This window comes from Staurois parvus, unplaced genomic scaffold (assembly GCF_062004578.1).
Source record: "Staurois parvus isolate SC_StPar_1 unplaced genomic scaffold, SC_StPar_1.0 ptg000981l, whole genome shotgun sequence".
In the NCBI taxonomy this organism is placed as follows: domain Eukaryota; kingdom Metazoa; phylum Chordata; class Amphibia; order Anura; family Ranidae; genus Staurois; species Staurois parvus.
The window spans coordinates 466,162-489,107 of record NW_028318777.1 but is presented as its reverse complement, the minus strand read 5'-3'; the positions used below and the strand labels follow the sequence as shown (position 1 = coordinate 489,107).

The window sequence follows — 22,946 nt, the reverse complement described above, 5'->3', positions numbered from 1 at the left end:
TATACCATCTCGCTAAGCATTTATAATTCATTTCAACTGTGTGCATATTTGTAGCCATATGTGTTGAATTAAAAATAGTTTTTCTTTGCTGTGGATTCAGCTCAACTCCTAATTCCTTCTCCCATTTACTTACATACCCAGGAGGATCTATTCCATCTAAGTCTAAGAGGATCTTATATATCCTTGAAGTCAAATTTTTTGGGGTTCCCACCCCATTCATTAATTTTTCCAGAGGATTCATTTCCTCCAGTGACCTCATAGGTTGAGGTAGACTTGCAACAAAATGATATAGCTGGATATACCTCCATTCATCCAACTTAGTAAATAAGTCTTTCTTTTTTTTTAACATTTGAAATGTGCATAATTTCCCTCCTTTTACAATATCTTTCAAGCGTGCATTCTTATCTTTTATCCATCTTCCCCCTATTTTAATATTTCCCGGTGCAAAGAATGCTGTACCCTATAATGGGATCAACAATGAATTATATTTCCATTTTTCCTTACTGTGTATTCTATCCTACGTGTCAAATACATTCCTAGTCAACTTACTTGTGCATATATCTAATGTTCTAAACCTATACGGTATCCATATCATCTTCTGTAATTGTGTTTTACTTAATTCCTCTTCTATTTTTACCCAACTTTTCCTTTGAGTGTTAAAGGTCCAATCCACCATACACGTGATAGCATTACAGCTGTGTAATAATTCTTCACTTTAAGTAACCCCAGTCCTCCATTCCCTTTTGCTCTACATAGTACCTCATAACTTATTATGGGTGTCTTGTTTGCCCAAACAAATTTTAGTAATCATCTTCCTGACTATGGTAAAGAAGGCCCCTGGAAGGGCAATCGGGAGCATTTGAAATTCATACAAACTTTTTGAGAGTATTACCATTTTGACTAAGTTTATTCATCCAATCCATGAAGCCCCACCTTTTGCTAGCCTTTTTAACTCCTCTTTTATTACGTTTAACAGGGGAATATAATTTGCATGATATTTTTTTACTGAGGTAGTTAATTTTATTCCGAGGTACTCTATTTCCTTTTCCCTCCATGTAAATGAAAATGCCTTCTGAAAATTTTTCTTATCTTTCACTGAGAGATTAATATTTAAAATTTCTGATTTCATGGGATTTATCTTCAGATTTGATGTCGCCCCATATTTGCTTAATTCTTTCATCAGGTTCAGTAGTATTATTATTGGATTAGCAACATAGAACAGGATGTCGTCTGCATACGCAGCGACTTTATGCTCTATGTCTCCAACTTTTATCCCTCATATATCCTTACTCTTCCTAATCCTTTCCAGGAATGGCTCCAATGACAGCGCAAACAGTAGGGGGGAAAGGGGACATCCTTGCCTTGTTCCATTATACATTTTAAAGAATTGTGAATAGGATCCATTTACCTTTACCAACGCTGATGGCCCATTATACAAACCCTTAATCCAGTTCAACATCTTTATTCCCAATCCCAATTTTTCCAATGTATCAAACATAAAATCTCAGTTAACCCTGTCAAAGGCTTTTTCAGCGTCCATCGAAAATAATATTACCAGCGTTTTTTCCTTTTTAACTTTTTGAACCAGCATTAGGGATTTAAACCCATTATCCCTTCCCCCTCTCCCTGGAATAAAGCCCACCTGGTCCAAATGTACCCACTCTGGCATCAGGTCCCTCAGCCTTGTTGCCAAGATTTTTGCATACAATTTTATATCAGCATTCAACAACGATATCGGCCTATAACTAGCACATTGCAAGCTGTCTTTCCCTTCCTTCAAGATAAGCACGATATGTGCCTGTAAAGATTCTTCCCTCATCTCCAAACCCTCTCCTATTGCATTCATATAGTGACACATTTTAGGTATAAGAAGATCTTTAAATTTTTTCAAATATCTTACAGTATACCCATCAGGTCCTGAGCTTTTGCCTAGCACCAAGTTTTTTAAAGCTAAATCAATCTCTTCCGGGGTAATAGGACTTTCCAGTTTTTCCGGTACCATTCGGGGCAGCTCAACTCCTCTCAGGTAATTCTGTCTTCTTTCTTTCTTCTCTTCCTCATTTTCTCCCTGATTCCTACCCCTTACATCATACAATTCACTATAAAAGTTATGAAACCTCCTGGCAATGTCTGATGTTTTATACAAGATTTACCCTTTCTCGTCCCTGATTTTTTTCTATAAAATTCCTAGATTTCTTGTTCCTAAGTCTTCTCATTAGATATTTTCCTGGTCTATTCCCCCATTGATATCTTTTTTTGGTGACTTTATTATATATTCTCCTAGAATCCTGTTCCATCAGATCTTTCAGCTCATCTCTTTTTATTACTATTTCTTGATATTTATCTACAGTGGGGATCGAAAGTTTGGGCACCCCAGCTAAAAATTTGTATTAATGTGCATAAAGAAGCCAAGGAAAGATGGAATAATCTCCAAAAGGCATCAAATTACAGATTAGACATTCTTATAATATGTCAACAAAAGTTAGATTTTATTTCCATCATTTACACTTTCAAAATAACAGAAACCAAAAAAATGGTGTCTGCAAAAGTTTGGGCACCCTGCAGAATTTATAGCATGCACTGCCCCCTTTGCCAAGCTGAGACCTGCCAGTGTCATGGATTGTTCTCAATCATCGTCTGGGAAGACCAGGTGATGTCAATCTCAAAGGTTTTAAATGCCCAGACTCATCTGACCTTGCCCCAACAATCAGCACCATGGGTTCTTCTAAGCAGTTGTCTAGAAAACTGAAACTGAAAATAGTTGACGCTCACAAAGCTGCAGAAGGCTATAAGAAGATAGCAAAGCGTTTTCAGATGTCAATATCCTCTGTTCGGAATGTAATTAAGAAATGGCAGTCATCAGGAACAGTGGAAGTTAAAGCAACATCTAGAAGACCAAGAAAAATATCAGACAGAACAGCTTGCAGGATTGTGAGAAAAACAATTCAAAACCCACGTTTGACTGCACGAGACCTCCAGAAAGATCTGGCAGACACTGGAGTTGTGGTACACTATTCCACTATAAAGAGATACTTGTACAAATATGGTCTTCATGGAAGAGTCATCAGAAGAAAACCTCTTCTACGTCCTCACCACAAAAATCATCGTTTGAACTTTGCAAATGAACATATAGACAAGCCTGATGCATTTTGGAAACACGTTCTGTGGACCGATGAGGTTAAAATTGAACTTTTTGGCTGGAATGAGCAAAGATACGTTTGGAGAAGAAGGGGCACAGAATTTAATGAAAAGAACCTGTGTCCAACTGTTAAGCATGGGGTTGGATCAATCATGCTTTGGGGTTGTGTTGCAGCCAGTGGCACAGGGAACATCTCACGAGTAGAAGGAAAAAAGGATTCAATAAAATTTCAGCAAATTTTGGATGGTAACTTGATGCCATCTGTGAAAAAGCTGAAGTTAAAGAGAGGATGGCTTCTACAAATGGATAATGATCCTAAACACACCTCGAAATCCTCGGGGGATTACATCAAGAGGCGTAAACTGAAGGTTTTACCATGGCCTTCACAATCTCCTGACCTCAACATAATTGAAAATCTATGGATAGACCTTAAAAGAGCAGTGCGTGACAGACAGTCCAGAAATCTCAAAGAACTGGAAGACTTTTGTAAGGAAGAATGGGCAAAGATACCTCAAACAAGAATTGAAAGACTCTTGGCTGGCTACAAAAAGTGTTTACAAGCTGTGATACTTGCCAAAGGGGGCAGTACAAGATATTAACTCTGCAGGGTGCCCAAACTTTTGCAGACGCCATTTTTTTGTTTTCTGTTATTTTGAAAGTGTAAATGATGGAAATAAAATCTAACTTTTGTTCACATATTATAAAAATGTCTAATTTGTAATTTGATGCCTTTTGGAGATTTTTCCATCTTTCCTTGGCTTCTTTATGCCATTAATACAAATTTTTAGCTGGGGTGCCCAAACTTTCGATCCCCACTGTATACCCTTCTTTTTTTATGCATTTGTTGCAGTTTATATAGTTCTTCTATAATCCATTTTATTTTCCCCCTTCTTTCCTTCTTCTTTTCTATACCTATGATGATCAATATACCTCTTAAGTAAGTCTTATGTGTTTCCCAGACTGTTGCTTCAGACATTCCCTCAGTCTTATTTAATTCAAAAAAATTGTTCTATCTCCCGTCTTAACCTCTTCTCCACTTCGGGGTCCTGCAAGAGTGATTCATTTAATTTCCAGGAGGTAACTTTATCTTCACCCTTCCCTATTTGTGACCTGATCGTGACAAGGGAGTGGTCAGATAATGACATGACCTCTATATTAGATCCTTTCAATGCCTCAAGTTGTCTGTGCTCAATCATTATATAGTCCAGTCTTGAGTATGAACCATGTGCTTGAGAGTAAAAGGTGTAATCTTTTTCCCTAGGATGATTTATCCTCCACACATCTACTAACTGATGTTTATACAGTTGCAAGAAAAAGTATGTGAACCCCTTGGGATTACGTGGAGTTTTGCATGAATTGGGCATAAAATGTGCTCTGAACGTCATCTAAGTCACAACAATAGAAGAACACAGTCTGCTGAACATAATACTACACAAACATTAGATGTTGCCATGGTTTAATTGCACATAACATGTAAACATCCCCCCGCCCCAGCCGCTTAAACCCACCCCCCCAACGCTCCGCCATCCCTTAGGGAGTACGTACCATTGGGGAGTGCGCTATGTAGTCATATCCTTACACAAAACCATGGGGAGAGGAAAAGGTTTGGGCAAAGGATGAAGAGAAAAAAAAAAACGGAGAGCGAGATGCTATTCCCACCACCCACCTCACCTCCCTCTGTCTTCCAATCCCTTGCCCCCCCCTCTCCTTATTCCACCCCCCTCCCTACTAATTCACTTCCTCCTAGTTCCTCCTCCTTAGAACCTGATGCCACCTTCCTGACCCCTGAACTTCTTCCTACCTAGCTCCCTCAGACCATCCCCGGACCAATACTCTCTGCAAATCTAATTTATCACAAAAGTCATTATAGTCTTCAGGATATCTCAGTCTTGCTGATCTTCCGTCTTTCCAGCCAATCAAAGAAGCAGGCGACCCCCAGTTGTATCTGACATTTTTCTCTCTCATATGGATTAATAAAGGTTTTAAAGCCCCCTCCTAGCCAGTGTCTCTGGGGCCATATCTGCGAAGATTTGTAAGACTGCTTCTTCATATTTTATTTCGGAAAAGTCCTGAATCCCTCTCCAGATCCATTCTCTATTTCCTAGATTCTGGAACTTCACGATCACATCTCTAGGACTTTCAACAGGAATTCCCTTTGGGTGTCTAATCCTAAAAACTCTGTCCATTTTAAGGGTCTCAGTCATTTCCCTTTCCATTAATGGGTTACAGATTTTATTTATTTTTTTCTGAGAGATCCTCATCTTGTCCCAATTCTTCCGGCAACCCTCTAATCCTCAGGTTATTCCTTCTAAAAAAGTTCTCTTATTCTTCCAATTTGATGAATAGATCCCTCTGTTTTCTCCACCTCTCTTCTACTTGCTTCTCTAGATACTTAATTTTTTTTTCCTGTTCCTCCGATTTTCTCTTAATTCCTCCATTCGTCCTAACAGATGACTCAGATTTCCCCTTAAGTTCCCAATCTCTTTTTTCAATACAGTCTCCATTTTTGCACACATTTCAGATAGACCTAGTTTTGAAATTGGATGGACCATGGCCCCATCTTGATCTCCTCCTCTTTGTTTTCCTGTATTTTCCATATGAGAGGAATCTCTCTCCTGATTCTCCTCCATCGTCCCATAAGACAATCTATCTTGTTCTCTTCCTAAGTTAATATGCCTTACTTGATAATTTTCTTCGTTTTGAGGTTCAGGACTTTTTTTCCCTTGGGTAGGCAAGTATTTTTTTATATTTGAAGAACTAGCTATTGCTTGGGGGGGTTTTGCGCTCCCTCCTTTAGTCGCTGTATTCCTCATTTTTGTTAGTTGTTCCCTCTTTTATTCTCTCTTCTTCCCAATTTTTTCACAGTGAGATAAAATACTCGTTGATTTCTCTTCAACTTTGCCACTCCCAAGGCAGCAAAATTATACTCATTTTCCAATTGTGCGATATTCGAATAGTGTAAAGTCCAGCTATATGACAGTATTTTCTCTCTTTTTTTTTTTATTAAAACCTCCTTCTCCTGTTTTTCCTCTTCATACAGTTGCCAACATTCTTATTCTACAGAATTCCCATCCTGTGTGCTCTTTTTCAACTTGTCCACTGGAACTTTACAAGTTCCATTATCTCCTCTATACATCTGAGCTTTTATAGGGGGGGGGGCTAATGGTGGTATAAATACTGCATTAGGGCAAGTCCAATTTTATTGCTTTAATACCACTTTTCATTTTTCATCTCCACTCCACTTCAGTCCCAGCACAAGAGGTATGTTACAGCCTGCCAGCCTCCTATGAGTCTACTATGCAGGCTCCCGTCCGCCCATGCAGGCGGTCTTCGGATGCCTATCGGGTCCTCTCCTTGCTCCTAGGACCTCGGCTCTTAGTCCTTCCGATCACCACCACCTCTACACTCCTGCTGCTCTCCGCCCACCCCTCGCACCATTCACCGACCTGCACCACTCCGATTCCTCAGCGGATACTGGTCATTAGCGGCACACCACGGCATGCGTCTCCGCTCCCAGGCTCCAGGTAAAAGAACTCCTTCTATGCACAGTCCTCATTGATCTCCATCAGCAGGGCTGCGGCGGGTCAGCATACCGCATTGCCCGGCCACGCTGCTCACAGCGCCATATTGCGGTTCCTCCCCCCTGACGAACTGGACTTAATTCCCGCCTTGCTCCAGTTCTGCTATTGAAACATTGTAGCGGTATGTCATTCACTGGGATTGCTTCAAAACGGCTCTCAATAATTTTGAATCTCCATTATAGTTTGTGGGCTGCTTTGGAGATATTATTCCATGTAGTGGATAGAGCACATATAAATATACCTGGAAATTTAAGAACAATTACTGTGCTGATGCAAAAGGTATGCCCCGACTCCTTTATGCTGCATTTATTTCCTATGAATTATAGTTAGCATTCAGAAGAAGCTGTGCTGCACTGCTCATGTGCTAACAAAGAACATGCTGATAGGAGAATGATCAGTCTGCTGCTTCCCCCTCCAACTTGACTGGACAAAGAAGGAAAAAGACCTGTAAGTGTTACTGCAAAAATAAAAAAAAAAAGCAAAGAACATAAAACAGATGTCCTGCGGTGCTGTGTAGCAGAGCTGTAAACATCAGATCTGGATGCAAAAAAATTTTCTGGCAAATATGGAAATTTTTTGGCAAATAAAATGTCAACCATATATGCATTTAATCAGTTTTTGTAAGTTTTTCTAGAGTTCTGCCTTAAGTAATAAAATCTTAGCCCTCATGGGACAATATTAGTTACGAATAAAGCACACATATCATAATAATATAAAACAATATTGTGGTTGTGACATTGCGGGTGACATGGTCCTGTAAAGCTAAAAAGTACATTTCTTAAATGCTGAAAGTGATACAAAACTTTTGCTCTACATTCCCAGTGCAGTATCGCTTCCCATACTTCCTGTAATTCTTACCTTTCAACACTGCCTAAGAACACAGTAATAAAGTCCAGTATCTGTTCTAAAGATTCAGCAGCAGTTTCCAAAACTTCATCTGCAAACCGTCTCAGAAAGATGAAAAAATCACCCAGATTATCAGCGAAGAATTCTGTTAAAAAACAGACAGTATAATTATGGAATAAACCTAACAGATGTTTTTATACCGATATTTGCTGTTTTCTATTATGTGAAGGTTTTCGTTTCGGTGTTGGATGACCCAAAAAAATATATAGCAGAGAATAACAAGAAAAAATCAATATAGGTCTACAAACTACATGTTAAATTGTCAACATACTCAGAATGGTCTAGAGTTGTCAGTGGTGTACCCCAAGGTTCAGTGTTGGGACCCTTACTTTTTAATATATTTATGAACGATATAGGGTCTGGGATTAAAAATACCACTTCAGTCTTTGCAGATGACACCAAGCTGTGCAGTGGAATAACGTCCTTACAGGATGTCTTCAATTTACAAGCCGACCTCAATGTACTGTTTAATTGGGCAACTATGTGGCAAATGAGGTTTAATGTTGATAAATGTAAGGTTATGCACTTGGGTGCTAAGAATATGCCTGCATCATACATACTAGGGGGGGTACAACTGGGGGAATCAATGGTGGAGAAGGATCTGGGAGTTCTGGTAGATTACAAGCTTAATAATGGCATGCAAGGCCAAGCTGCGGTTTGTAAAGCAAGCAAAATCCTCTCTTATATTAAAAGAGGTATAGACTCCAGAGAGAGAGATATCATATTACCCCTGTACAAATCATTAGTAACACCTCATCTGGAATATGCAGTTCAGTTTTGGGCACCAATTCACAAAAAGAACATTGGGGAACTGGAGAAAGTACAGAGAAGGGCAACCAAACTGATAAGAGGCATGGAGGAGATCAGCTATGAGGAAAGATTAAAGGAACTGAATGTATTCTCTCTTGAGAATAGGAGATGAAGGGGGGATATGATCAACATGTATAAATACATCAGTGGTTCATATAGTGAACTCGGTGTAGAGTTATTCACCCTGAGGTCATCACAGAGGACAAGGGGGCACTCTTTATGTCTGGAGGAAAAGAAATTTAATCTCCAAGCATGAAAAGGTTTCTTCACAGTAAGAGCTGTGAAAATGTGGAATAGACTCCCTCAGGAGTTGGTTCTGGTCAGCTCAGTGGATTGCTTTAAAAAAGGGCCTGGATTCTTTCTTGGATACACAGAATATAACTGGATACTAACATTTAATGTCAAGTTGATCCAGGGAATATCTGACTGCCTCTCGGGGGATCAGGAAGGAATTTTTTCCCATGCAGGAGCAAATTGGATCATGCTTTGATGGGTTTTTTGCCTTCCTCTGGATCAACTGTGGCTGTAGGATAACGTTTTTTTAAAAAATGGTTGAACTGGATGGACTTTTGTCTTTTTTCAGCCAGACTAACTATGTAACTATGTCAAGCCCAATGTTTCTCCCTAATAGCCAGGCTCAAGACCTGATGCAATAGGAAAATATATGTATGGAGTCAAGAAGTGCTTCAACAGACATTCTCACTTCACCCATTCAGGAAAAAGTAACAGTGTCTGTGTAAAAGCATTCCCCTTGGTCCAATGATACTTACCTCTATAGTGATTCCGCACTGTTCCTTCCTCTGATGCAGCTGCCACCAAAATCTTGTGTTTCTGCTACTGTGGGAGTCTAGATTAGAGTGTTGACAGTACCCTCTTAGTCATGTGACAATGCTAAAACCTATAAAATAAGAGAGCTTAAGCTGCTTCTCCAGGTCCCCATTCCACATGACATGGTGATTTACACTAAAAGGGCGTGAGCGTTGAAAGAGCCTGTCTCGGCTCAATGTATGCACATTAACAGGAAGAAAAACAAGGGCCGCACTCCAACGAGAGCCTAAGTGTCAGAGCAGTGAAAACGGCTTTAATCCATTTCTATCCAGGCCACATCCCCAGACATGTTTCACCCCACCCACAGGGCTTAGTCATATGTCCATGAATAAGCCCTGTGGGTGGGGCCAAACGCTTTAATATGTTTGACCAGGATGGACTCAAGTTGAAGCCTCTTTCATTTCTCTGACACTTGGGCTCTCGGAGTGCAGCGTTTGTTTTTTCTTCCTTTTTAAGTGCTAAAACCTAGTTATTGGCGGTTAGGCCTGAGCACTACATCATGTGAGGAGATCACATGCTCCCCATATCCAGAAGTACTAGGTATTTTGCACCAGTTGTGATGGAGGAATGAATGGTGGGGATGGGGTTTTGGAATCACCGCTGTCAAAGTGGTCCTTTCATAACATGTTACAACCTGAATATGGGTGTAACATGTTATGAAAGGTGAAAATATCCTTTAAGCTTTGACAAAAAAAAAACTGGAAGCCAATTGGTTTTTATGCAGAGTTGCACCAGATTTTCCACTCTCTAGTTTTAGTAAATCAACCCCTATGTGTCAATTAATCCATTGAAAAGGGGTAATTGCAACAAAACAGATGATTAGAATTTGACCTAAATCTTCCCAATCTTTTTTTTCTGCCTCACCTTGTGGATAAAATGAAAAATTAATTTAAAGAATATGCAGAAATAACATACGTAACTCTGTAAGACAGAAAAGATCTTGAACAAACGGACAGTTATTGGTTTATTTACTAAAGCTGGAGAGTGCAAAATCAGGCTCAGTTCTGCATAGAAATCAATCAGCTTCCAGGTTTTATTGCCAAAGCTTAATTGAACAAGCTGAAGTTAGAAGCTGATTGGTTTCTATGTAGAAGTGAGCCTGATTTTGCACTCTCCAACTTTAGTAAATAAACCCCTTAGTGCCAACAAGTTCTTTCTGCCCTAGTTTCTGACTTTGTGTAAGGGGGAGGGGGGGTTGAGGGGGCAATACTGCAACGTAAACATTTTTTACTTTAATGCAGGGAATGCATTAAGGTAATAAATGTTAGCCTTTAGAACCACTTTACTAGCAACTTGGAAAGAGGCTAAGACCCTGTGTACAGCTAGGGCATAGGACCCAAGAGTTCCATGAGGATACAGGGATCATTTGCACACTGACACAGGTACCTGCAAGCACCACAAGATGCCTGCACTTCAGCACTATTAACTTAGGCACTCTTTGGCTCAGGACAGGTTACCGGAAAGAAAGGTCAGTGGAAGCAACAGCAGTTTAACTTCCAGCTACTCACATAGTAGAGAATGTTACCTGGTACATAGGCCAGGGCACTGTGCTGTACATCCGACAGAGGAAAGGTGAGTGGAATCAGCTCTGTGCCTCGATTACCCAATGCGATTTGTACCAGCAGGACAGCAGTAGAAACTTGTAGATTGAGGCAGTTCTGTAGGGTGTGAGGTTCACTTAGAGCTGCTTTCAAGCACAAATAAATTGTCATAAGGCGCTCAAACTGTTCTCTTAGGTTCTCGGCACTGGGGTTGCCATTCTGCTGGGCATCTCTCCATGCTCCTTGCAGTCTGTGCAGGCTTTGGTTCACTTTTACCATTTGCTCATGCAACCTGCAATCAGCATTTAAATAAGCATTTTATTCACAATCCAACCCTGCTTTCAATAAGAAAAAAACATGACATTTTCAGCTGTATAGGAAGATTCACACAGGACAGTGCAGCAGCCCAGTACACCAATACTAAAGACTACGCTTGTGCCTCCAACACTTTGAATACCTTTTAATATTTACCCAAACCAATAATTAACATAGTAACCAGTGCAGCATTTTAATACCAAAGGCCAATCTTTTGCTTGCAATGCTTTTAATTCACTTTTATTTTAACCCAAACCAACAATTCCATATATTGTGGATAATCAGAAAATTACTGAAAGACAAAACACTGTTAAAGCCACAGTTTGAGGCTATGTTGTATGAATTATTTGTAGCTTTTACATAATTGCTGCCCTATTTTTGTAACTAGAAAAAAAACAGATTTACTGTCAATTAAAAGACTAGGTTGCAGCACTTTCAGTGAGTCATAGCTCAGCTGCAAAATGAATGTTTGCAGAATGTGCAGCTAACTACAGAATTAGCAGCTTCAAAAGCTACTTATTATCCAATGGCTGGGCAGGCGGGCTGAAGGAAAAAAAACAGAGGTCACTGTACTAACTAAGCAATATTATTGGGGCGATCTTCCCCCATTCAACTATTGTGCTCTGATAGGGGGACTGCCCCCCTCTCACTAGGACACAATGATTAGCGCTCGCAGCCATTGGCTGCAAGCGAGGTTTGGATGCTGGTTTTCCAGCATGCCTGTTCGATAAAAATCGGTTGTTAGACTGTTGAACTGCTCGATACCAGCTGATATTCAGTCTTTCGGCTGTCCACCTTTTTGAACACTTTTTCAAACTAGTATAAACAACACTGTTGCTTGAAATTCTTCTTGCTACCAAAAGGCTAAGCCAGAGAAGTATTTTACATATTATACTGGCAAATTTAAAAAAATTAAAGAGGTGTTAAAAACTCATTTTGTTGCTTTCCTGGTGTTTGCTGTTTAATATTTTTGGAAAGTCCAATCATACTGAAATGGATACACTATTACGCAATAACAAACTATGACCTATGGCCATGTCTAACCCAGCTTCTTCCCCCAAACCATGTTTATTACATCCAATCTATACAAAAGAGCACCTTCTTTTCAAATAAGGACATGTGCCATGGAGGACATTCAACTACACCGATCCTCATTTCACTCACCCTATGCCCAAATGAAAACCTCTTTTTCACTAGAAAAACGCATTGACTCCTGTTAAATTCAGAACAAATGGTGTATTTATATTTGTGTATATGTTGACCAGTCCTCACCTATAGCTGCACTCAGGTTTACGACTGTAGCCTGTTCCCAATGAAACATCCCCCACTATTCATGTGATCCTTATCAGCTTCTAATTGGGGTGGAGTTGAATGCTCATTTGAGCATCTCCCTATAAATTTAGATCAGCTCATGGGGGGAGATCACTGATGGGGGGCACAGTCTCTGATGGGGGTGCTGCTTTTGATTGAGTGCTGCGTTGAAGGAGTGCAAAGCAGTTAAACACAGCAGTTGAACTTAAGCAGCATGAAGACACAACAACAGCAAGAAACTCTACTGCACGCCTGACAGACTGCAAGCATACACCCTGGGAAACCTCTCTTACATACCCGAGTCCCACTCCGTGTATCTTTATATAATACGCCCCTCTTCTCCTTATCATATTACTATCCTCTGTTCCCAAATCTCATTTCTTTACCCCTCTGCTCCACCCCAAAACTTGTACATCTCCCCCTCATTGCTATCATCTCCCTACTACTGCTCTCATCACGTCCCCAAAATGCCTCTTCCACTCCTCCTTCTCATTTTCCTCTCCTCCATTCCCAAAATCCATTCACTATATCCCTCTGCCCCTCCCAAACAATTATATATTGTGTCCTCACTGCTTCCTTCGCCCCTCTACGGCACCCACCACCTTCTCCTATTACTCCACTCTCCCACTGACCCAAACACCTCCACTAGTAGTTTCTCACGCTCCTGCACATCCCGCTCCCATGCCACCTTTCTCACCCTTCTCCTCCTCCTAACCGCGGGGGACATCTCCCTGAATCCTGGCGCTCCACCACCTCCCTCACCCGCACAACACCCTCCCACCTTCACGTCCTGCCACAACCCCCGCAACTTAGTATCTGTCCCCCTGCTCCCTAAAATCTCCCCCCCGTTTTCATGTGCACTCCTGAACGCCCGATCGGTGTGCAACAAGCTTACCGCCATCCATGACCTCTTTGTTTCCCGCTCTCTCAACCTCCTGGCGATTACGGAAACCTGCATCCAGGCCACTGACTCTACCTCCCCTGCTCCACTCTCCTACGGAGGTCTCACCTGGACCCCCTCACCCAGGCCTAACGGTGGTAAAGGTGGTGGGGTTGGTCTGCTCCTGTCACCGCAGAGCACCTTTCCGAGTCCTCCCAAACCCCCCCTCCCTATCCTTCTCCTCCTTCGAGGCCCACTGCATCCGACTATTCTCCCCAACCCCCCTGAAGATTGCTGTGATATACCGGCCTCCTGGATCCATATCCCGCTTCCTGGATGACTTTTCCTCCTGGCTACTCTTCTTCCTCTCCTCTGAGCTACCCACCATCATCCTTGGGGATTTCAACATCCCTGTCAACCTCGACAACCCGGACACATCCCATCTCCTCCACTTAACCTCCTCCTTTGCACTTGCACAGTGCATACAATCCACCACCCACTCCAACGGTAATATCCTTGATCTCATCTTCTCCAACCGATGCGCTCCCCACAACCTCACTAACACCCCCTTCCCTCTCTCTGACCACAACCTGATTACCTTCTCTATCTCCTCGTCCTCTAACGCCTACCCCTCCAAATGTCACACTACTACCAGCCGTACCCTCCGCAACCTTAACCCTGCCCCCCTCCACTCTGCAGCTGATCAACTCCATGACAGCATCCTCCCCCTATCCTGCCCCGACTTGGCTATGACTGCCTACAACAACGCGCTGTAAACAGCCCTTGACTCACTAGCGCCTTTAACCACACGCAACATCAGATCCCGACCACTCCAGCCCTGGCAGACTGATCACACCAAAACCCTCAAACGACACAGTCATGCCCTGGAGCAACTATGGCGCAAAACCACATCCCAACAAGCCTTCACCCGCTACAAATCTGCCTTCCACACCTACACCTCCCCCCTCCACGCAGCCAAACAAGCCTACTTCCTGACCCTCATCAAGGCCCTCTCCTCCAATCCTCGCCGACTCTTCTCCACCTTCAACTCTCTACTCTCGCCACCTCCACCTCCACCCCGCACCTCACTCACTGCCCTTGAGATTGCCAATCACTTCAAAAACAAGATTGACACAATTCGCAAGGACATCGCCGCAACTCACACGCCCTCTCAACCCGTCCCCTCTCACACAGCTACCCCCTCATCCCCCCTCGACATAACCCGCAGGGACTTCGTCGCTGCTCAAACTCCCTCCAACCCCATTCCCACCTCACTCAGCTGCCCCCTCATCACCCCTCTCCCACAGCCCCACCACTGCTCTGACCTCCACTTGCACCCCACCCTACATTCCTCATACTGAAGCTCCCCCAACACTCCGCACCTTTGACCTTACTACCATCGAGGAAGTCTCCAAGATCCTCTCTGCTGCCCGCCTCACCACCTGCCCCCTCGACCCTATCCCCTCACAACTCCTACGGCCTCCCTCCCCCTCCATCCTACGCTCCCTCACCCACATCTTCAATCTCTCCCTCTCCTCCGGCACTTTCCCCTCCCCTCTGAAACATGCACACATCACCTCCATACTTAAAAAGCCCTCCCTGGACCCCAATGACCCGAACAACCTCAGACCCATCTCCCTGCTCCCATTCACATCTAAACTCCTCGAGCACCTAGTCTACACCCGCCTAAGCTCTCACCTCAACGACAACAACCTCCTCGATCCCCTACATTCTGGCTTCTGTCCCCTACACTCCACCGAAACTGCCTTACTCAAACTCTCCAACGACCTACTAACCGCCAAAGCTAATGGCCACTATTCAGTGCTCCTACTCCTTGACCTCTCTGCGGCCTTCGACACAGTCGACCACCCCCTCCTCCTCAAAAAACTACACTCCCTCAGCCTCAAAGATTCTGCTCTCTTCTGGCTCTCATCCTACCTGTCACAACGCTCTTTTAGCGTTACCTATAATGCTACCACCTCCCCCTCACTCCCCCTCTCTGTTGGGGTCCCTCAAGGCTCTGTCCTTGGGCCCCTTCTCTTCTCCATCTATACCTCCTCCCTTGGCCAACTCATGCACTCTCACGGCTTCAACTACCACCTCTATGCCGACGACACACAAATCTATCTCTCAACCCCCCACCTCACCCCCTCGGTCTCCGCCCGAATCACACACCTACTGAGCGACATATCAGACTGGATGTCACTCCACTTCCTTAAACTGAACCTCTCCAAAACCGAGTTTCTTGTCTTCCCCCCAGCCCGCACACCACCCCCCATTGACTTCTCCATCACATCCAATAACGCCACCATCAAACCCGCCCCACAGGCCAGAGTACTTGGTGTCATTCTGGACTCCAACCTATCCTTCCAGCCCCAAGTCCAATCTTTAACAAACTCGTGCAGACTCCACCTGCGCAACATCGCCAAAATACGCATGTTCCTAACCCCAAAAAACACTAAACAGCTCATCCACTCCCTCATCATATCACGACTCGACTACTGCAACTCCCTCCTCACTGGCCTGCCTCGCCGCTGGCTATCCCTGCTTCAGTCGATCCTGAATACGGCTGCCAGACTCATTCACCTTTCCAACCGCTCCATTTCCGCCACCCCCCTCTGCCAATCCCTCCACTGGCTTCCGATTGCGCAACGGATCAAATTCAAAATCCTAACACTGACGTACAAAGCCGTCCACCATACTGCCCCGAACTACATCACTGACCTAATATCCAAGTACCGCCCAGCACGCACACTCCGCTCCTCACAAGACCTCCTTCTCTCTAGCTCCCTGGTCTCCTCCTCCCATGTCCGCCTCCAGGACTTCTCCAGGGTGTCACCCATCCTCTGGAACTCCCTGCCCCAACCCATCAGATTATCACCTACTCTCCTCTCCTTTAGGTGCACCCTGAAAACCTATCTCTTCAGGGAAGCCTACCCCACCCCCTGCTAACTTGCAGACCTCCTCCACTCTTCCTACCACTCCATCCCCCACAGCTATCTCCTCCTGTGCCACCATCCCCTCCCTCCTAGATTGTAAGCTCGAAAGAGCAGGGTCCTCAATCCCCTCATGTTTTGCATTGTATTGGTATTGTTCTGTCACATGTTCCATCCCCCTCTGTAATGTACAGCGCTGAGCGAACTATTGGCGCTTTATAAATACTGTATAATAATAATAATAATGTACCTGTGAAAGCCTAAATGAAGTGTGTACTGTGTGAGCACCAAGTTTTCTGTCACCAAGTTGAAGGTCTGAGGAAAGTCCGGTTGCTGGTCATCAGCAGTTGGAATTAAACAAGTTTCTTTGTTGAGTCCTACGTGGAGTAGAAAATATTGAATGACAGAGTTGAGTATATAGGTAATGAATGTACATTAGATAAGTAGGGTAATGACTGGGTAGACAGAAAAACTTCTTTTTTTAACTTGAGATGTTGAAACAGTTTAGTTCATTTTTTGTGGAACATTGAAATGGAACTAAAAGGCAAACTTTTTTATTTTTTTATTTTTATACAATGGAAAGGGATTGGAACACCTGTCAGTTTTTATTGCTGTCTGTGCTCTGGTATAGGAGAGTCACCCTCTCTGTTTGACCTGTTTACCATATTCATCGAAAGTGAAAGTAAAGGACAATCCCAAATTTTGGGTTGACACCAGAACAGTAATAAAGGAGAAATATTCCCATGTGGACAGTAGTTCTGGTGACACCCACCAGGATTCCCTCACTTTGGAGGGATTTCCGATCACTTCCTGTTTGGCAATGGGGCAGAAAATGAAGGGAAATCTCCCCTATGGGACACAGATGGCAAAAAAAACCTGACAGGTGTTTTAACCCTCCCTTACTTAATCCGAAATAAAAAAAAATTGCCTTTAGTTACTCTTCAGACTTTTACCAGAAAATGCCTTACACAAACAGCTCTTCCTACTGTGATGTCCCACTCAAGTACTGGTCAGTTATGAGTTTGATTTATTATTAGTGCAATAGTTTTATCATGTGTAAGTACTTCACAAATTATATAATTCACTAAACAACTTGAACTTCTGAGAAAAAAAAAAACCACAAACCTATTCTGCACGATATTATCCATCTTGGCAAACTTCGACTGAGAAATCGAAGGAGCAGAATAGGAAAAGGTTGGCCAAAGAGTGACTGTAGTCCATAAGCTGCAGTCATTGTTCAGGTATTTTTGAGAGCTGGGGTCCTAACTGTCAGAATACAATACCTGGCAGCAAGAGATACAACCATCCACATTCTTTAGTGTGGATGAGTGAAGCTATGGATTTCTATGGAGAAATCTTTACGTGTATGGCCAACTTAAGAAAGATTTCACAATTCTTTCATAAGAAAAACAACACTAGATAGAGCACCTCCAATAATTAAAAGGGAAAACATCTATGTTATTTGTGCTCACCCTTCATGTGGACATTCCAGGTCCTGCGCTCCTCTTCATTGATCTCACGCAGAGCACAGTAAGTGGGGTTGAATGTCAGCAGGCGAGCAGATTTTGGCTTACAAAAAGGCTGGCACAAGCGAAGTAAGGCAGCACCCAAATTTAAAAAGAAGCTATCAGAAGCATAGGTCTGAAGGAAAATTTCAGGGACCTGGCTGGCCCAAATTTTGGCACGACCAGCATTTGCATGTAGACAGTTCCCCAGCCATAACAAAATATGCTGCTTGGTATCTGCAGATAACTGAAGGAGGTTCTTCAAAAGCTGATAAATCTTCTCATGAAACTGAGCCATGAACTGATCAAGAAAGAAATGTAAAGAGTTATATACAAAGTGCAGCTAACCAAAAATGATCAGTAATTATTCTTATGACCTGAATTCCACGTTTGTACATATTTTAACATATTCTGCTGTGTAAAAAGAGCCGTAGAATCTTCTATAGAAAACATTCACGTACTAATAGGAATCAGAAAATGAATGAACAGTATGTTGAAGTTATGCACTTAAAAGGAGATGTATAGCCAAAGCTATTTTGGCTGTACTTCATGAATCACAGGAGTGCAGATTGTTCTGCACTCCTGTGACCTGTTTTTAACTGACAGCAGGCTAAACCCCACTGTCAACTTATGTCAGAGCCAGTTCAGGCTCTGAAAAGATCCGGACCATATGGTTGGGATCCGCCTAGAAGCCTGGACCAGCAGCTGGCTCAACCTCTCAGTGAGCCGCTAACAGCCTGAGTCAGACACTTCTGTGCCGTATACAACCCAGCACTCCAGTGAGCGCTGGGGGGCAGAGCAGAGAGCCAGTGGCTGAAGATCACCAGCTCTCTGCAGGCTGTAGACCAAGAACTGAGCAATCTTCAGTCATTGATCACTCAGTTCTCAGTCTTAGAGGCAGAGGGGGACAGCTGCAGCTGTAATTGGTGCTGCAGCCATCTGGCTGAGTATGACTGTTGTATTCTAAAGCCAGTTTGTTGTTTTCTCTTTTAGGAATTAAATCAACAAATTCATTTTGGAATTTGAAAAATACAACGACCCTGATTCAGCAAGCTATGATATGGGATGCTGCATGCAAAAAATTGCATATAAAGTTATATTATCACAAAGTGGCACAAGGCAAATGTCACATCTGATTAACAAAGCGTCTTCACCGAATTGAATGGTAACATGTAAGTGTTAGGATTGCTTTAAAGCAGGGTTTCTCAACTTTGTTTTTCCCTTGGAGGAACGCTTGGCAAAAAAGCTGGATACATCAGGGAATCCTTGAAAAAACACAGCTCTTGAGCTTTTGATATTGCAATAATTATTTTTAGAAATAGTATTAAATAATAGAAACAATTGTGCTTGCTTTTTTCTGCACAGATGCTGAATTCTGGGTCAAAAATGAGATAAGCCATGTATAGGGGAGGTCGGCAGGGCACATTACATGGAGTGGCAGGAGGGCACATTAGATGCAATCAGGGCACATTACATGGGCATAGGGCAAATTATATTATGGGACACACAGCAGGGCACACTACATGGGGGTAGCACAAATTATGGGGTACACAGCAGGACATATTATCATAGTGGTTTCCTTCATATGCAAAGCAGCTGTGATGATGGTTTTTTTCCCCGCTGTCCCCTCCTCTCTTATCCAACTCATGTGATGTCATATCATATACAAGCTCCTGGTATGCACAGAAAGTAAAGAGGGGACAGCGGGGAACAGCATGCCACAACCACCACTATCACAGCTACTTCCCTGCATCCCTCTCCCTGTGTCGGCACCGGGAATGCGATCTACCTGTCAGCTGCCTGCTATTGATGAGCAAATTGTGGCGGAACACCTGGGAACCTCTTGCAGAACCCTAGAGTTCCACGGAACCACATATGAGAAACCCTGCTTTAGAGTGTCAAAGTTAGTCTTTAGAGCTAGTATTGCATTGTATTCTAGTGCTGCTGTCAAGTTACACACACGTACTCTGCGTGTGTGTGTACATATATATATATATATATATATATATATATATATATATATATATATACACACACACACATATACATACATGTACACACAGTGCATCCAGAAAGTATTCACAGCACTTAACTTTTGCCACATATTGTTATGTTACAGCCTTATTCCAAAATGGATGAAATTAATTTTTTTCCTCAACATTCTACAAACAACACCCCATAATGACAACTCGAAAGAAGTTCATTTTGAAATCTTTGAAATTTATTAAAAATAAAAAAAACATGTACATAAGTATTCACAGCCTTTGCTCAACACTTTTTTGAAGCACCTTTAGTACTAATTACAGCCTCAAGTCGTCATGAGTACTACACGCTTGGCACACCTATTTGTGGGCAATTTCTCCCATTCTGCTTTGCAGGATGCACTGTGTGTATATACGTATATACATACACATATACACACACATACATACACATACAGTTAGGTCCATATATATTTGGACACAGGCACATTTCAGTACAGGTAGACAATAATTCAAAACACACTGCAAAGCAACCCAGGAGCGTTTGAAGAGAAAGAAGTGAAATATTCTGCAACGGCCAAATCAGTCACCTGATCTCAACCCAATTGAGCATGCATTTCACTTGCTGAAGGCTAAACTAAAGGCGGAAAGACCCACAAACAAAGAACAATGAAGACAGCTGCAGTTAAGGCCTGGCAAAACATCAAATAGGTGGAAACCCAGTCTTTGGTAATGTCCATGGGTTCCAGACTTCAGGCAGTCATTGACAGTAAAGGATTCTCAACAAAATAAATGAACATTTTATTTATAATTATATTCAGTTGTCCAATTACTTTTGGTCCCTTGAAAAAGGGGGGATGGCTACTCTTAAGAGCTGTAATTCCCAAACCCTTCCTCCAATTTGGATGTACATAACCTCATAAAGCATGGTGAATAGATGTCCACAAATGTTTTGGTCATATAGTATGCAAAACTTAACTGTTGTTATTAATGGTTATTGCTGCTTAATACAGTTTGGATGTACATACCCTCTCAAATTAAACCTGAGAGTATGCACTTTGAGCACATATCCATTACATAACTAAAGCTTGAATATGTTTTGGTAAATACCTGAAAAAACTAAAATTGTGCCTGTGTCCAAATATATATGGACCTAACTGTATATAGAATAATTTTTCCTTCTGAGCCATGCAAGCCGTTTTTCCTAACCAGTAAGCATGTGGACCCTGCTATACTGATAGCCAAAATGATCTTCAGCACAGGGAAAATGGTTTCAGAAGAGGTTGCAAAATGAGGAAACACCCCTCCCATAATACTGATGCTTGTTCGATTATGGGTACAGGTTTTGACACTGAGACTTTGCAAACACATAAGTCCAGTGAGCATAGAAATAAGTTTAGGCACAACCATCTGCTGAACTGGTAAAAGGTGTCCTTTGCACCTCTGTTCATCTAAAATGAAAAGAAAAGCCACTTAACCTTGTTAAAAATTATTTCTTGTAAATTCAACTTGAAATTCAGGATTATCAGATCTTCTATATCCTATTCCACATCCATCTTATTCTTGGAACATTTGAGCAGAAATATGAAACTCGCATTCCTTCAAACTTAGGTATGATAACTATTTCTTGACCAAGGGTTCCTTAGTCACCAGGCAGTAGCTAGGATGTGAATGTACAGAATGCTTGTGTCCCCTGTGCATTTTATCTGAGCTGGTATATGAAAAGAAGAAAAATAGCTTGGCAAACTTTAGTAACTTGGGTTCTGAAAGGACTGATTTACCTGGTGGATATTTGATTCTTGAACCTTTATCTCCTGTGGGCTGGAACGTGATGGGTTTAAAAAATATCCATGATTTTCTACCACACCAGGGGTACGTAATAGACAGGAAATGCTAAGAATTTCACCCAGCAATGTTTTTTGGTATTGATGCCCATTTGATGGATCTTGAGGTTGAATGTGTTTCACAAAAACCTATATAAAGAAAAAAAATGTTTCTTTAGGCAAGGAAACCACAACAGAAGCCAACTCTTTCAGTGTTACAGTGGCCATCTGTCATCACAGAAGTTATTATATTACTGTAATGGAAATTCTTACCTATATTACCATGTTTTCAATAAACAAAATTACTAGGGCAATGAAACTGTAAGCTGATTTAAAACAGAACTTCAACCAAAAGTAATAAAACAAGCTTTTGGTTGCAATAGTCAACTTGAATCCAAAGATTTCCCCCATGGCACATTTTTTATTCTGGTAGCTGTCCCCAGTCTGGTGGCCAACTTCATTTAACAAACTTACTCTGATGCCAGGTTGCCCTGGACCTGCCCCAGTCTGTGACTGGACAGTGAAAGTAGAAGCAGCACAGTGATTATTCCATCTCTCTGTCAATCTGCTTTCTCCTCCTACCAGCATGCTTCTCATCTTCACGTAAGCTGATTGGCTCCTTTTACTGCTACTTCCTCTCACACTACAGCCCTGCAAACCTGACAATGGCTTGTTTCAAAGGCTGGGACTTTGGCTCAGTGGGTCCCAGAAAATCAGCTCTGGTGAAAAAGGTCTGCCCTTTAAATGCATCAGTGGTGATGTATGCTAGGAACAGTGGATATATGCTGTCTAACAGGATTTACTATAAGGATTTCTTCTATGCAGCGAGGGTTGAGCAGGTCTTGTCCTTGATGTTATTTTATACACTGTGTGCACAATTATTAGGCAATTTGTATTTTTGAGGATTAATTTCATTAATTCGCTGAGCAAACTTTTTGGCGCTATATAAACACTGTATAATAATTATTGAACTACAGTGCTCTCGGCCAATCCAAAATGGTAATAAACCTCAAACCTGAATATTTAAGAAAGTAAAAGTTTTGGCTTTCTTAGGTAAATAACTATGTGTGCAGAATTATTGGTCAGCTAATAGTGTGCAGAATTATTATGCAATTAAATAAAAAACTAAAAAACTTTCCCATCTCTTATTTTCATCTGTTAAAGTGAGAATAACAAACACTCAAAATTTACAAATAAACATTTCTGATATTAAAAAAAAATAAAAAATCAGTGACCAATATAGCTACCCTTCTTTTCAATAACAGTCATAAGCCTTCCATTTATGGAGTCTGTCAGTTTGTTGATCTGTTGACGATCAACTTTTTGTGCAGCAGCAACCACAGCCTCCCAGACACTGTTTAGAGAGGTGTACTGTTTTCCTTCACCATA

At 42.1% G+C, this 22,946-nt stretch overlaps 1 protein-coding gene across 1 annotated transcript in view; it reads right to left on the bottom strand.

Moving 5' to 3' along the window:
- Positions 1-22,946, bottom strand: part of UBE4A (ubiquitination factor E4A) — an 86,607-nt gene that overhangs the window by 25,189 nt on the left and 38,472 nt on the right. Inside the window, exons 8-12 of the mRNA XM_089657318.1 lie at positions 21,516-21,707; positions 17,720-18,053; positions 16,498-16,624; positions 10,790-11,097; positions 7,579-7,711 (exon numbers count right to left, since the gene is read on the bottom strand). Coding sequence (XP_089513444.1) covers positions 7,579-7,711; positions 10,790-11,097; positions 16,498-16,624; positions 17,720-18,053; positions 21,516-21,707 — 1,094 coding nt within the window. The remainder of the gene's footprint in view (positions 1-7,578; positions 7,712-10,789; positions 11,098-16,497; positions 16,625-17,719; positions 18,054-21,515; positions 21,708-22,946) is intronic.